This window comes from Agelaius phoeniceus, chromosome 3 (genome assembly GCF_051311805.1).
Source record: "Agelaius phoeniceus isolate bAgePho1 chromosome 3, bAgePho1.hap1, whole genome shotgun sequence".
NCBI classification, from domain to species: domain Eukaryota; kingdom Metazoa; phylum Chordata; class Aves; order Passeriformes; family Icteridae; genus Agelaius; species Agelaius phoeniceus.
In genome coordinates this window covers 44,343,136-44,359,642 of record NC_135267.1, presented here as the reverse complement: position 1 = coordinate 44,359,642, position 16,507 = coordinate 44,343,136, and the positions used below count along the sequence as shown (strand labels likewise).

At 37.4% G+C, this 16,507-nt stretch overlaps 1 protein-coding gene across 1 annotated transcript; it reads left to right on the top strand.

Moving 5' to 3' along the window:
• The first annotated feature begins 367 nt into the window (after positions 1 to 367).
• Positions 368 to 16,080, top strand: LOC129118849 (WD repeat and coiled-coil-containing protein). The gene is made up of 3 exons (XM_054630436.2): positions 368 to 2,287; positions 11,085 to 11,205; positions 14,396 to 16,080. The coding sequence occupies exons 1-3, from the start codon at positions 368 to 370 to the stop codon at positions 14,560 to 14,562; spliced, it is 2,208 nt and encodes a 735-aa protein (XP_054486411.2). The 3' UTR covers positions 14,563 to 16,080.
• Positions 16,081 to 16,507: the final 427 nt, after the last annotated feature.

The following is a 16,507-nucleotide window of genomic DNA, read 5'->3' as shown; positions in this document are numbered from 1 at the left end:
AAGGTCAAGGTATTAGTGTTATTTTTAAATATATTCCCAGCACTGAAGAGTTAAAAATAGCCTTCTACGAAAACGCACAGTAATTGGTTAAACCTTGTTAGCAATCACATGAAGATGATAACTCCTCCCAGGAAAAGACATAGCCAAAGCAGCTTTGACATGGATTTATACTTAGAAGAGCAGCTGCAGGCCTCCTGAGAAGGAGTTCACAATATAGACTCTTGGATTATTAGCAGAAAATTAGCAGCTTGATGCCGGAAAGGAAGGGAAGGAGGCATGAGAAAAAAACTTTCTCATGGTGATCTGCAAGTGAATTCCATGGATTCTCTATTTTGGAACTATCCTCATTAGAAAGAAAGCCTAAAAGATGGATTTGGGAAAGGCAAAGCTGCTGAGAACCGGCCTCAATGCTTTATATCAAGCTATCCACCCTGTGCATGGAATTGCCTGGACAGATGGGAAGCAAGTGATACTGACTACTTTATACTATCAAAATGGAGAGCTGAAGTTTGGAGACTCAAACATTCTTGGTCAATTTGAACATGTGCATGGGCTTTACTGGGGCCCATATTGCTCTACAGACATCCCAGCTCTGCTCGCCGTTCAGCACAAAAAGCACGTAAGCATTTGGCAGCTGGTCTACAGCAGTGCAGAGAAGAAAAAGCCCTTGATTTCTCAGACTTGTGAGGTTGGTGAGCCATTTCCACTGCTTTCTCAGGGCTGTGTCTGGCATCCTAAGAAGGAGGTCCTGGCTGTGCTTACAAAAAGAGATGCTTCAGTCCTGCACGCCGTTCGTACTGACAATACGCGGGTTAAGGCAGAGATCAAAAGCAGCGGACTCATCCACTGTGCTTGCTGGACTAAGGATGGTAATCGTTTAGTAGTTGCTATAGGCAGTACCCTGCACTCCTACATATGGGATAATGCTCAGAAAACTCTAAATATCTGCTCCTTTTGCCCAGTTTTTGATGTGGGAGGTTATATCTGCGCTATAGAAGCCACTCTGGATTTCCAAATTGCTGTAGCTACTGAGCTTCCTTTAGATAACATCTGTGGTATCAATGCAGGCATTGCATTTGATGTGCCCTCTGGTACAGAAGCTGGTTCTTTAACCTCACAGTCTGCTTTGGTGCTTGGTGACGAGGAATACTCCATGGACACACGAAGAAAGTCCATAGATTCAGATAGATCAGGTGTTGATTCAGTTGCCTCTTCTTCATCAGGTCCTGTGGATTTGACCCATATCCTTGCAAACCACCGTCGGTCTGATCCCAGTCCTCTCATTACTCTGAAACGCAAAGACTCTGCAGCAACAAATGGTCAAGATTCTTCTCACTTGATCTTGGTGACTTTTGAGAGGAAGGTAACAACCACCAGAAAAGTCACCATCCCAGGTATTTTGGTTCCTGATATAATGGCTTTTGATCTTAGAGCTCAGATTGTGGCAGTAGCCTCTAATACTTCTAATATTGTTCTGGTATATTCAGTAACCTCTTCCTCCATGCCTCACATTCAACAAATCCAGCTGGAAAAAAATGAAAGACCAAAGGGCTTATGCTTTTTAACAGATAAACTCTTATTGATTCTGATTGGCAAGCAGAGGTTCCCTGATTCTAATCTCATTCCATCTTCAAGTTCAGACAGGTATGTAATGCGTCTTATGGTCAAAGAATTGATGCTGGAAGAAAATTCTTCAGCATTGCCTGAGACTAAGCAGAATATGTTTTATAACTTTGAATCCTCTGTTAATATACCTGGGAGAAGAAAATTCTTTGAGAACCTTGCCACAGAAGACCAACCTCAAAGCAGGGAGTTGTTAATACCAAGAAGCACAGTTATTCAGTCTCCAAGTGGCAGGAGAAGACTCATTGAAGAAGTAAAGAGCCCTAGTTATGAGCAGAGCTCTTCATCAAGTGTGAGTGACCTGGATGAAAAAAGGCTCCCAGGTGACTCCTCGGTGGCCTTGGAAACATTGGATGCTGAACCTATGAATCGCTCAGTGTCTCTTCGTGGTTTTGGATCACCCAGCAGGATTTCCAGCAGACCAACATCCCCTAAAGTGCAGTTCAATGTGATCCAAGAAGCATCGAATTCTCCTAAAAACAACAATTTGCCAAGTGAAAGGGGAATGAGTCACATATCTAGAAATTTAGAGAGACTTTGTGGCAGTTTCAATGAGTTACAGCTGAGCCTTTCTGAAATAACAGACTTGGCTAGGAATGGCAGGAGGATTTCTTTAGCCTACCCGTGTTCCCAGGAACCGCCTGTCGTGCATGTCACCTACCAGGTAACTTTTTGTCAGCTTACAAATACTGTGATAGGTAACCAAACTTTTAAACAATCTTGCATTTATTTAGCTTTAAATCAAGTGGATGCAGTTTATTCTTATCAACCCATAAGAAATGTAACCTTGGTTTGGAGTCAAGCTTAATTTAAAATGGAATTATAATTTGTCATTGGAATGACAACTCAGGATGATGTGTATAGTTTACAGGATACTTAACATGGGAGATTTGTCTGTTTATTCTTTGATCATGCACAATTGTCTTGGACAGTGGCTGATTTTGTGTGCATCTGTCAGAGAGAACAGAGCCAGACTTGTTAATCTACAAAAGGCTTATATTTTAGTTTAGTGCAGAGATAAGCTGATGAATGGGGGGCTACAGTAGCTCACCAGAAATCTAATAAATTTAAACCTGAGCTCAAATACAAAGTCTGAAGATAGGCAGATTCACAGGAAGACTGAAACAAAGTATTGAATCTCAATTTATGGAAAATTTAAATGGATATGACATGAATTTGGCTTATTTCTGCTTTGATTTCTCAACACTATTCTTTGCAAAATAAGATGTACTCAATTTGTAAAGCACATAACCACTTAAAATATTAAAAAAAAACTACCCTCAAACAAACAAAAACCTTCTAATCCATCAATATGTAATTATGATTTCATCAGATAAATAAAAGAATTTCAAACCACCATGCTCCTATTACCCTTGTTTTGGCAAATTTCCTCCTGGCTTCAATAAGAATTTCAACTAAGGAATGTAGGTTGGGTAATTATTTCTATCTACTATTTTTAATAGTATTCACAGGAATACTAACATTATACTGATCAGATTTTTGAACATGTTGATAGTAGTGATAAAACTGGTATCACTTTCAGGATGTAAATGCCAATTATAAATGCATTCTTATCTACTGCAACATAAGCAGCATTATGTCAACATAATACACTGCATTGTGATGATGCTGAAGCAAATTTTACTTCCTTTAACTTTAAAGGATCTATGTAGACATCTAAGTACCCCTCCTTAAAAAGCCATTAAGGGAATGGTGACTCAATTCAATCATGGTCATTACTTTCTAGCAAGTGTTTACTTGGCATTTAAACAGATTCGGGTGTGTTGGGTTTTCTGGATAAAAGCAAAGCTTTCGATCTGAATTAGTCAATAATTTAACTTGAACACATTATACAAATTCTGGTGGAAAAGTAGCATGTCTATTTTAAATAATTCAGGATTTTATTGGCCAAGAAGCAAGCCCTTCTGTTCTCCAGTATGTTCAAATTAATTTTGATTTCTTAACATAAATCAACTTATTTATTTAGCAAGCAGCCCTGTTTCTAGGAGTCAATTGGATTAACCTTTCCCAAGAGAAGTTTTATTTGTGACACATAACATTAATCTAAGATCTGAAGTTGCTGTGCACGTGCTTGCACTAGAAGTAAGAATTAGTTAACCTGCTATTTTTCTTTGGAAAGAACAACAAAAAATTTAAGTGCTTCTAAAATACTGCTAGAAAAACTATGTTTAGAAAGGAATACTTATTTATCTGAATAGGTTAGTTTCACATTAAGCCAGCAGCAAGCACTGCTAGCACCACATTACAATGACTCAAAAAAGTGCCACTAATGCCTTCCCACACACAGCTTTCCTGGCGAAGTCTCCACTAATGCCTTGTATAGTTCAGCCCGTCTTCTGAAATCTAACAGGATCACAGCATGATGCCAAAAAATAATGAAAAGTAGACTTGGCAGAAAGGTCTACAGACAGACAGGGAAATATTTGCTTCATAGGCAGCTAATAATTTTCAGAGAAATAGTTGTTTTGATTAGTTTCTATTCAGACATCTGAACCTTGTTCCTCCTTCAGGAGTTGTTTAGTACACTGTGAGCTCAGAGACCAGCTGGGCTGTGAGCTCCAGCCAGACTCTGTGTTCACAGAGCAGAAAGTCAGGAAATAACTTTATTGCCTTATGATATAAGTATCAGCCAGTGGAAAACTTTCTAAGCTTTAGGAACACTGCAGTCCAGTCAATAATATGCCCATTATCTTCCAGCTCTTTGTGCCAAGTGCATGTCTTAAGTGTCTCTATAATCCCCAGCACAGCAGAGGCTCAGTCTTGATTGAGAAGTCTATTGCACTAAAGAATATAATTATCAGAACTGCATAACCATATTTATACATTTAGAAAATAAAATGAAAGTTTAAAACATAATGGTTAAAAATGTAGCAATAATTAATGAGCAATTATGAACACTTGTGCAGAATTGTTATTGACATATTTATGTGTACTTCCTGTTCTGCTTAGGAAACTAAAAAAACAGAAACATTTATTACTTAATAATTCATAATGTTTGCTCATTTAACAGTCTTTCATAACCTTTGTTTATACTGTTAGTGCAAGTCTGCCTGTAACTCCTCTGAAGTCGCATCTATGCAGTGCTACCAGAATCTGTATTTTTTGTAGCCCATAGCCATAGAAGAAAACCATGATCATTCACACTTTGGAAATGTCACTGCACTATCACTTTTGTAATAGCATTCAGCCACCAGAGGTAACTTGATCATTCAACCCTGGAAAGCAAATATTATTGCTCTTTCATCACAGGCAGGTTTGTGATTCAGGGGAATGTGGGAGGGCAGACAGACAAATGCAATAAGAAGACATTATTTAAAAAGAAAAAAAAAGAAAAGAGGATCTGTCACAGATTTTTTTCTGTTTCGCTTTGCAAAAAGATACTTATACGATCCCTTTCCCCCAGAAAAGAAACAGCTGCAGAATATTTAAACTAGTCTCATTCAGAAGCTAATTACAGTGGAAATAAAGCCAATCTGGATCTCAAATTAAAGGCATTTAGGCAAACCTCTCCAGGAGGAATAACATTCATCTTAATCTGAAGAACATCTTTAAACTCCTACATTTTGTTCACAAGCAGTATGATGTCAAAAGTTTATATCACTGATAGCATATATTGCATAATTAAATAGGAAATAATATCTTTTCAGCAATTAGTCACAATTACTTTCTTTTCTTAGCACAGACCAGTAATTGTACATAAGTCAATCTGTACTTTTATAGTATCTTCATACAATTTGCTATGGGAAGCTTTATTGCCAGCTACAAAGGTCAGCTACAAAATAAACGTGGGTGTTATAATTTTTTTACGCATATCTGGGAGATGAACAGAAAGGATCCAAACATATGGCAGTAAAGCTCTGATAGAAATACATGATGTAAAGAAGGGGAATATAAGGGGGGCACAAAAAAAATGAGCAAAGACCAGGCTGAAATGATGAGCTGTAATAAGACCATGAACCCTTCTGAAATCCAAAGGGCAATTTTGACTTGGGTTGAGCAATAGAAAGTAAGTCATGAAAATGATGGAAGAGGAAGCTGATATGACTGCTCCCTGGAGTAAGAAACTAGTCAGCTATCCTGAAATTTAGAAACAAGAGATTTAGGATGACTGTAAAAGAAAGACCTGCAGTATTCAAGAGAAAGTGTGATTAATGCATGGATAACATTTTGAGCAAAGGTTGAGGAATTTGTGTGATTAATGCATGGATAACATTTTGAGCAAAGGTTGGGGAATTTGTTATTAACAAATTCTGTCAACAGCGTTCTGAAACTGATCAATAGCAGACAAGCAGGGTGTGTAGAGGAGACACAATTCCTTTTGTTAAAGCAGATGATTTGTTTGTTGGATGCACAGGTGCAAAAGGAAAGGAACACACAATGTCAAAAATAGAGCCAAGTTATCATACTGCACAAAGAAAGTAGAGATCACACATAAATATCATGGAAGCACAAAAGGTGTATCTTAGATGACAATACACCTGAAACAGTAGCTGCAGAGAGCCAAGAGGAGAGAAATCCCAGCATTGTGTCACCAGGAATGCTGATGTGCCCTATAAATTCAAACTGCACTGGGATTTAAGCACCTCTGAGCACCTCAGGTCTCTTCCAGCATAAACATTTTACAGGCTTATGCTTCTCTGCCAGGTTAATTAAGGTTGCAATTGGAATGTCCCACATAAGGGTAAGGAAAGGAAAGATATCAATATCTCCACCACAATAAAAAACAGAATCTACCAAAAAGCAGGCAGGAATCACAGCAACAGTAGAAATAATGACAGGGAAGGGGAGCAGTGCAAGCTGTCAAACCTTATGAACACCACCTGTGGCAATGCTGCACGAGGCACTGTGAGAATGTAAATCATAATTCTCCTTCCTCTTCAATGCTCTCTTCCTTAGCTGTTTAAGTGTCTTTCCATTGTGTTCTGGGACAGAACTCCCACATCTAGCTAATCTACTAGCTTTTACTCACCCTGCACAATGAATATGGGGGAAAAGGTAAAAGCAACCTGACTAATGGGTACTAAGGTATCAAACCTGAAATCACCAGTGGAGCACAACACAGTTGAAATCAAGGGTGTAAAAGAAGGAAAACAGAATGCTAGACAACTACAGCACTAATCACTGTACAATGCATGTGCTAACCTGATACCTTTCCCTTATAAAACAACAGATTATTAACACAAAGGAGATGAAGAATATTTAAAATACCTGTAATTCAGTACAGTACTTGAAATATGCCACAGGGGAAATTATTTGTTCAACAGCAGAGAGTAGGGATTAATAGAAGAAAAATAAGATGGTTAAGGAATTAGCTGCAATGGAGATAGTAATAGTTATACCAGTATAGAAGAAAATGGAAAAAATTACTGGTGGATTTTCTCATGATGGATTTTCAGTGTCATCTAAAAGTTTCATTAATGATTTGCTGAGTTATGCTTATAAAATCTGCATATGACATAAAGTCAGTAATATTCTCAGTAAAGGATCAGGATTTCACACTTGTAAATGGATGACTATTATTTAACATCTAGAATAAATTTTAAAAAAGGATTGAAATTAATGAAATGAACTAATATAAAGTGCATAGTAATATATTCCAGGATTAAGAGATGAAATTTCTGCTTCTGTACATGTTATTTGACTACAAGATGACTGTGAATTTAAAATACAGTACTGTTACGAAAAGAACAAAGGCAGTGTGTGGGCACATCAGTGAGGCATATCCTTCAGCAGGTGATGAGCACTGGGCACACAGCTGGCAGGTCTCATCTGAAAAACATTTTACATTCCTAGACATCCATGGGCAAGAAGAACACACTGAGACTTCAACTGATCGCTAACCCAGCATCAATAAAAACAATTCTGAGTGGTAGCATATTCTCATTTACCTCACTGGTTCATCAGTTGTTAAATTTAAGTTCGTTAAGATGATCTCAGCATGCAGGAGAGTGTAGGCAGTACATTAGGAAATACAAGAAAAATGAAGAAAAGGTCAAGAGGCAGAATCAGCTCCAGCTGACTGCTCAGTGGGGTTCAAAAAAGGGAGAGAAGGCATGTTCACTTATTGTGCAGTATGAAAACTGCAAATACGTGAGGTATATAACATCTCATCCAGGAATCCTTTTGCCTTAGTAAATGATGCTTTTCTCCTACATATCTGCAATCTGAAATGAGTTTTGAAAAACAGCTTGGCACTGCTGTGACTGGCTGGCTGCTGCCCAGAACACCCTTAATAGGATGTAAAATCTGATCTGGGCAGGCTGACATGGGTGAGGGAAAACAATTATTGATCATTTCTTTTTGCTGGGTTTTTGTTGAAGAAGAGTTGCACTTGACATACTACAGGAAGTTGGCTAAAGAAACTTAATCTGAAAATATACAACTAATGTATGTGGAAATATATTTGTTTCTTCTGTTATTAACATGTTCTTTGTCTACCAATAAACTTTGTTCTAGGATAAATCAACTAACACAAGGGATTTTAATCTGGGAATTTCAAATCCTCTGATTACTATTGAGATAAATAACAAGGTAGCAAAAACAGACATGGATTTTGGGAAGAGGTGGACTAAATCTAGATTTGGCTAGAAAATTGTCTTTGGGTTATGGCACCAAGGCAAGCTTTTAGTTGTACCTCTAACTCTGTCACAAATTACTTCCATGACCTTGACTAAATCTCTTAAGCTCCCTGTGTAATGGTATGATCATCTATAAAAAGGGGATACTAAGAGTTACCTGCCTCACAAGAAGGTACAGGTTTAAATCAGTTAATCTGTGATATGACATCTGTGAACACATTCCTCCAAGAGAAGGCACGTTATCACCACTTAAACTAAGCATTAAGCAAAAAGGCTAAATAATTAGAAGATTATAACAGAGAAAGATTCTTGACCTGACAGAATTTGTAAAAAGTCAAAAATAAATGCATAAGATGATTATGTTTATCATTACAAACAGAAGCATGTAACAGAGAAAATAGCTCATATGAACACTGACAAGTGATGAAAGACAAACAACTGAGACTTGATCTTTCAGGTCTGTCCTTGAAAAACTGTTTCGGATAAAAAATAGGTGTTGTGCAGTTTTGTGTATACAAAAATGTCCTCCACTTCCAATGGCTGTTCCAATAATAATGTGCAATGCTATATAGGAAACAAACTAGAACAAAATCATCTTGAGTATACATTTCCATTCAACTGATTTCAAGTCAAGACAGACAGAGCTAGATTATTTTCTGATAATTCTTAAATTGAAGCACATCTATGTGAAAAATGGAACCCTTGGGTCAAGTCAATGAGCTTGTCTCATGTACAGTCCATTTTTTTCTATAATTCATGAACTGAAGTTCCAGTTTGAATAAACTCTGTTATTCCAACCTGAACTCAGGAAAATGAAATAGTTGTTAGATGTGCTAGTCCATAAACTGCAGCAATGACAAAGCTTTGCACAAATACCTGCACAGGCAAAGAGCACCTTTGCAATGCCTATAAAAGCACAAACTCACTGCTGAACATTCAGCCCATTGAGTTTCAGGTGTGTTTAGGTTCAATAGAATACAGTACTACATAATTTGGAAATACCAAGTTTTTGGTAAATTTCCAAGTACTACATAACTTGGAAATACTTAAAAATTACAAAGAACTTTTCTTATATAGTTGCAGCTGTAACAAAAAGCTGCTATAGGTTTATGACTAAGACAATGATACTTCTTTGATGTATTCCTTAGGTATACCCTTTATTAATTATGCACCAACAAATTTCTGGTTATTCTGAATGTGGAAAAAAGATGAGAAGACATTTGAAAGTTGGAAAGTTCACATATTTAATGGAAAGATATTTTTTATGGTTTTTATGAATAAAATCACTCACAATAAATAAAAAAAAGATACATTAAAAAAAATCAGCCATAGACTATCTGCATGAGCAAATAATAGCAGAGTGAGAGAAAGGACATTTGCAACAGTCAGCAGACATTCTGATTTACAGAATTCAATGCAGTTGCATGACAGCACAGACACTGTGTACAGAAAAGTGAAAGAGATTGATTTAGAAAGGTTGTTACACAGCAAAAAACCACACATTCACAGAGAGCAACTGTGAAAAGACAGCACAATTAGAAATGAAGACAAGCATTACAAGAGACATTTATTTAGTCAGAGGTTAGATTACAAATTGAAGATGCAGTTGTGAATTCATTCAACCGTAAGTTTTACATTAGCAAGAAAAATTCAAGGGTGTGAAGTAGACACAGACAGAGTAGGACTAGAACAGGAGTTAGGATAGATGAGATCCTCTCAATCCATTCTGAAATATTACCTTGGATCCCTTTTGAATGTATGAAACAGAGGGGTCTATGAAATTGGGTAAATAGACTGTCCATTCATAACAAATATGTAAAATCTGGGGGTATTGCAAACATAAAGATGCCAAAGAAAAAGAAACAAGCAAAACATAACACATGGAACTACACAGGGAGAAAGCATGGAAAGAATAAAATGAAATTCAGAGGACAAAGTCTAGAAATATTATTTAGCAATATTAGTTAGAAGAAAATGTCCCATCCACATCTATTTCATAATAACATTTAGTCATTGGAAAATTTTCAGTGTTAAAAGGACTTTTAAATTATAGCTGATAGGGAAATGTAAGTTCAAATATATATCCACTCCATGACCATAGCAGCTCTACAATTTTTTTGTCCTTGCACCTTGTAGTAACTAGAAAGATGAAACACAAAGATGTTGATTCTTAGGGCCACCTAAATTTCATGAAGCACAAACAAGCCACCTTTATATTCAAGTGTGTTCTTTCAGTGAATATCAGAGCAAATTCCGAGGCTGTAAATCCATACATTCCCTCTCTCTCAATGCCAGTCACAGGATTCCCAAGCTACCTTGATGTGACAGCTTTTCAGAAACTGTTGCTAGGTTCAGTCTCTCTGCAATACTCCCTGTGCCAAAATAACCCTGAGGTTATTTTGCCAGGGTGGAATAGCTGCCCAATGGCTCTCAAACCCACCCACACATACAGCTGAAACTGAGCAGAGTGCTCATTTACTCTGGCAGCATCTGGAACAACATTATTCCAGGTATGATACATTCCCTTCCACTGAACTGGCTTCAGGCAGGAAGGCCCCACAGACACACAGATGCCCAGCCCAGGACAATACATGTACAGGGCTGAGGCAGCTTTGAGCTGCAGGAGCTCACAAAGCAAAAGCCAAAGAGGCATTTTTATCCTCCTCACATGGGGCTATGAGATTGTGCTTAGAATGGTCCTGCATGATGATGTCATCTATAAACTGTCGGAAAGACAGACAAAGAAAAGGCAAAATGACTAAAGAGCTGAAAGGAGTAAGAGCAGAAGAATGGTTATGAGTACTCGGGCTCAATGTCTAAGCCATTAACTAGATCTTTTCTTTTATATACATGGATATGAAGAAAAGCTTTTCAAATGGATCAGTTACTGAAGAAACAAAAGACGTTCTCCTCTGTGACGGCAAGATCCATTTGAGTTTAGTCCAGCAGCTGTTTGATCTGCCTGTTATTGAAATGAAACACGGTACGTTCTTTTTATTTCTGCTATCTGGTTTCACCTGAGATTTTTAGCATATAAAAGAAGCATTTGTGACAGAATAATTACCCCAGACTTTAGTAAACTGAGCTAACTAACTTCTTTTGGCAAGTGTGTGTTTTCCCTTGTCTGAAATACAGCAGAGACTCTTGAAATAATTTAAATGCTAAGTAACTGCAAAACTACCTATTAGCAGAGTAATATGTTAGGTGCCTCTGCAAAGGAAGGCTGAGAAAATAATCAGTACACTGTGTTACCTGGAAGGAGAATAGTAGAATTGCTTTCCTGAAACCTTTTGGCATTTTGCTTCATCCATCCTTACTAGCATGTCTCAGCCCTGACAACAGAGAATAGGTTGGAGAAAAATTCAAAAATTCACTCTCAGAATATTATATACATACATACATATATATATATAAAGTAGCATTTGGGATTATTTTAATGTAAGATAAAAAATGAAGCTCAGTGTTCCTATTTGCCTATTTGCCAATCTCCCATTTTTACCACCCACCACTGATTAACTCATAAGGACAGGTGTAAAAGGGGAACCCTGGACCCAGACTGGCCTCTGAAGTGCTTTGTCCCTGTCTGTTCCTGTGTGACACCTAGGAGCAACACACAAACTGCCATTTCTTAACCATTTCACTATAATGCTTCTGATAGCTTTTCTCATCACAGACTACCATGATCCTCTTTCTGAGGTTGTTCCAGAAGACAAGGACATGCATGTTTCATATTTTTGTCAGGAATCTTCCTTGACTGTGCAGTGTAATGGAAGCACACATATGAAAAAACTCTACCTGCTGTGGACACCTGAGCTATTTCCCAGCAGGCTTCTGCAGCAACATGATGCAGAGCTGCAGGGCAAGGAGGAGCCCATTTTTGGCCTGCATTTCCAGCTCTTGATTTTGGAAAGGAGTGCCCATAATAAACAAGGGAACTGAGAAAACCAATTTTCAGCTCTACAGAGCAGTTGAATATTTAATTAGCAGAACACCTTTCCTCAAATTTATGTATTAGACTTCAGAGATATCAAAAAGATAATGTCTCAGAATCATCCTAATATGTCCCTCTTTCTGCTTGGATTTTCTGATATTGAGTCCGTACGCTTTCAGCAAAAACAAAAACTGAAACAATCTTTCTAAAACTCACCAAAATCCTGCAAAATTATAAGGTTTGGAGCAGAAGCAGTTGTGTAGCTCTTTATTCAACTCTAGATGGTACTTGCTTATATTCCTAAAAGTTTCTTTTGACACACGACATAAATATTAAATGTGAAGTTTAAAAATATCACTCCCATCCTTTAATACTACATAATTAAAGGGTATGTAATGAAGAGCATGCTTGTATTATAATGACAGCCTGGCATTTATTACAATGAGTAAACACTTAAGCAGTAATAGATTGGAGGGAAAAGCTTCACAACTGTAAGTCAAATTCATGTCCACAGCAATGCTGTTAAGATCATCAGAGTTAAAAGAGCAATGAGCTCGGCCTCATTGTTTGCCCTTTAAGCCCAGGACTGTAATACCATTACCTATGCTAAATAGAGTCTGTTGTGTAGTGCTCCTGGTAGCAGCACACAGGAGTCTCTCTTTTTGGCATATCATCATAATAATTGTTCACAGTAAAAGAGTACTACACTCTACACACTATGGTTATTCCATGGGATATGCCTCCAAGCAAGTGTTATCAATGGCACTGAGAATTTCCAGCATTTCAATGGATGAAAATAATTTCAAGAGTCTGACACAAAAGTATGCTTCATCAATTTGATCAACAATGGAATATCCATTTGGATCATAGAAATTCCACTTTCAGGGCCACTGCTCACAGAATCTGAAGTCTGTTCAGATTTAGAAAGAAAGTATTAAGAGCAGAAGATTAAAGATCCATGGTTTGGAAAGACAATCTTCTTATGATGTAACAGGTGACATGACAACATACAACCAGCCTGAAAAAGTGCTTTGTTAGTGGTTAAAGAAGGGGAGATTTACCTTCTCCAGGAGCATGCTTTGTTATGACTGACAAAAATAAGGATGGTTCATTTGGACTTTCTACAGTTCCTTTTTTCATATACCATTTCAAAAACAGTTTTATATCCCAAAATCTAAAATCCCATCACAGAACCTAACAGGGTCTTCTTTCCCTCATATCCCAGCTAATGCCCCTGCTCAATAATGACAGAATCACACGCTCTAAGGAAATTGTGTCATATAAAGGCTCCCCCAATGGTTTTAAGTTGCCACAGATTTTTTTTTTCCATACAGTGTCAAACTGGAAAAAAATAGAGAATTCACTTTTTTCTATGAGAACTGCAATATCCAGCAAGAAAGAAAGCCAGATGAATCACTAAAGAAAATAAATACAGCTTCATTTTTAAGCCAATTTGCTAAGAAAAGTAAAAAAAAAAAAAAAAAAGTGGGTGGAAGTCTATTTTCTTCTATGCAATACAGATAGAGAACCTAAAATGTTTTGAAGTATTTTGGTTTTTAAATCTCATCCCTTTTTTTTTCTGAAAAAAAGGATTAAAAATGTCATCCATATTTTGTTCATTCTCTTTAGGAGAAGATTCTATAAATAATTAAAAGACAAGACATTTTACTGTAGCAGCTTTTGTAAATCATCTTCAAGGTGTAACTTTATTCTATTTGCTATATGAATCTGAAAATACGTGGAACAATCTTGGCTTGATGGTAATGAGATGGAGACCCCTACTCCTTTCTAGAGCAAGTACAGCCAATCATTTTTGCTGGCAACTTTTCCAGTTTTTATAACCTCTTCATTATTTGAGTAGAGCAGATGAGTGAAAGGCTAAGCAGAAGTTGATGTCATTAGAACAAAAGTCAGCTGAAAGGCTGGCTGGGTTTTCAGAAGATGAAGACACTTTTAGTTCATTAGAACTAGCAAAGATGCACCTTGTGTTTGAACTTAATATAAATAAGGGACAAAATGCCTCAAACCTTGCAAGACCTTTCATTTAGCTCCTCACTGCATCTGCACAAAGGTGTGTTGAGCATGGATTGTCAGACCTTAATGTCATTAGTGTAATAAGGCTTTAGTGCACAAAAAGAAACCCTGCTCTGCCTGCGTGCTCACTGACTTTTAGAAACGTGCTTCTACATTTACGTAACCACAGCAGTGCACTCATTTTCTTTTTCTTACTTAATTTTTGTAGGCTCTTCTTGGATTGTGCTCACTGCAGACAAGGACGGCTTTGTGCCATTAATATTCAAAGCCACACAAGAGATAATCATAAGGGATGGAACTGACAGTTCAGAAGTCTGTGGAGGTCACTCCTACAAAAAAAGCATCCCAATGCGACCACCAAGCAGAGTGACATAATTTCTGAACAAAGAACCCCAATGACCTTCTTTTCTCCTACAATACAGAGACATTCTGTGCTCTCAGACACTGAGAGACTAGAAAGCTGTCTTCACCACTTTCTGTGTATTGCAACTGCAAAATCTGTGGCATGGTTACACTATAGTTGCATCCTGGGGTTGGCTGGACCCTCACTATTCCTTTGGCAGGACTGGACCTACAGTGAAGTTCACCACAGCTGCTGTTATTAATGGCTGGAGCCAAGAGACCATTGTCTACTTTGAGGTCAGGATGTTCTTGGAGGAACAGTAACAACAAATCTAGCTGGTGCAGGTGGTACAGTTTAACATAAAACCTGAACAAAATACAACTAAAGAGCTTTTATATTCATTAAGGAAAACCAGGATAGGAAAAAAAAAGAAAGAAAAAGAAAGAAAGTCTCAGCCTCTTTTCTGTTCCAGCTGGATCCCATGGAAACCTGCAATATTTTCAGAAATGCCTAATTTTTATCTGAAAATGTTCAAATACTAAAAAGGCTGCATCACTGTCTCCTGTCACTGTCTTACACAGCATGTAGATTTATACATGCACACAGAAGAGAAAGAAAAAATCTTGTAGGATTAACTGAGGATCAAAGATGTTGATTAAAGATGTTGAATGTAAATTTCATTTGGCTAAATGCAAGTGTATACACTGAACATTTCATCTATGCTCCTGCATGATCAGTCATTAAAGAAAAGCACTTCTACAGCAGATTATTCATGTCCTAACAGAGATTTCTAAAACTGATTGTGGTGAATTGTCCCTGTTAAAAAAGTAAATAAGTGCCTGTTCCTTTCCACTGACTGCAAACACAAGCTGGGGGACTGGTTTGAACACAAACATTTGCTTGTAGCTAGATGAACCTCACCCTGAGAGACAAAAGACAATACAGATACAGGTGAGAGTCAAGCAGGCAGGTCCATGGGAATGAAACTGTCGTGATTAAGGTGATAGAAATAGGCATAAGGGAAGAACTTAATGAGCTCCCTAACTTTTCCTCATTGAAATGCAAAGAGAAGGATAAAGTAGAGCAAGCAACCATGTGTGCAAGGGCATTTTGTACTGCTGGAACCATGGAAAGTCGTGCCTGCTTCACCCTGTACAGCCAGGGAAACAGACAAGGAAGGACATTTAAGCTACTATTAGGAGTTATTTTTCATACTGTGCATTTTGGGTCTTGTTTATACTCCTGGGGAGTCTTTTTTCTCTTCCTGGGAACTATGACAAGCCCATTCATAGTGCACAGATACTAAAATCTAGTTACAATACTTCACCCCATACAAAGGCTGGATCAAGACAGTAGAGCTATGCTCTGAAGGACCTTAATGGCTTTGGAGGTTTGGCATTAGTACCATTGCAGTGATGCAGCCAGGAATCTCATAAGGAATTATTTCAATTCTTGAAATAAGTAAGCAGTTTTGTTCCATTGAATTAAATATCTTCTTCATGCAAGTATCCTCCCAGGAACAAAGGAATCATCATTCTAAATGACCTATAAATCACCTATAACCGCAGACATGCAATACCATGGAATATATTTGTACTACCTTGTTTGTAAAGATATCTTTTAGTAGCTTCAAAAAGCATCCCTGTTTGTAAAAAAAAAAAAAATCCTAAACAACAAATAAATATGACTTTTTAAGTATTAAACACATCAGTTACTTTATAGTTATTGGGTTAATTGGATTTCCTGTTTCTTTGTATTAGAATTGTGTTCAAATGGGTATTTGTATTACTACTGCTTTAAGAATTTTATGTAAGTTGTGCTTTCCTTCACTGAAATCAAATAAGTAACACAAAGATTCACAGACATAGCATGGTGAGGGAAGACATGATCAGATTTCTAAAGGACATAGCACATTTCAAGACAGCAGATGTATCTAATCCTGCAAATACCCTTGAATAACATCTTTGTGGCTCATAA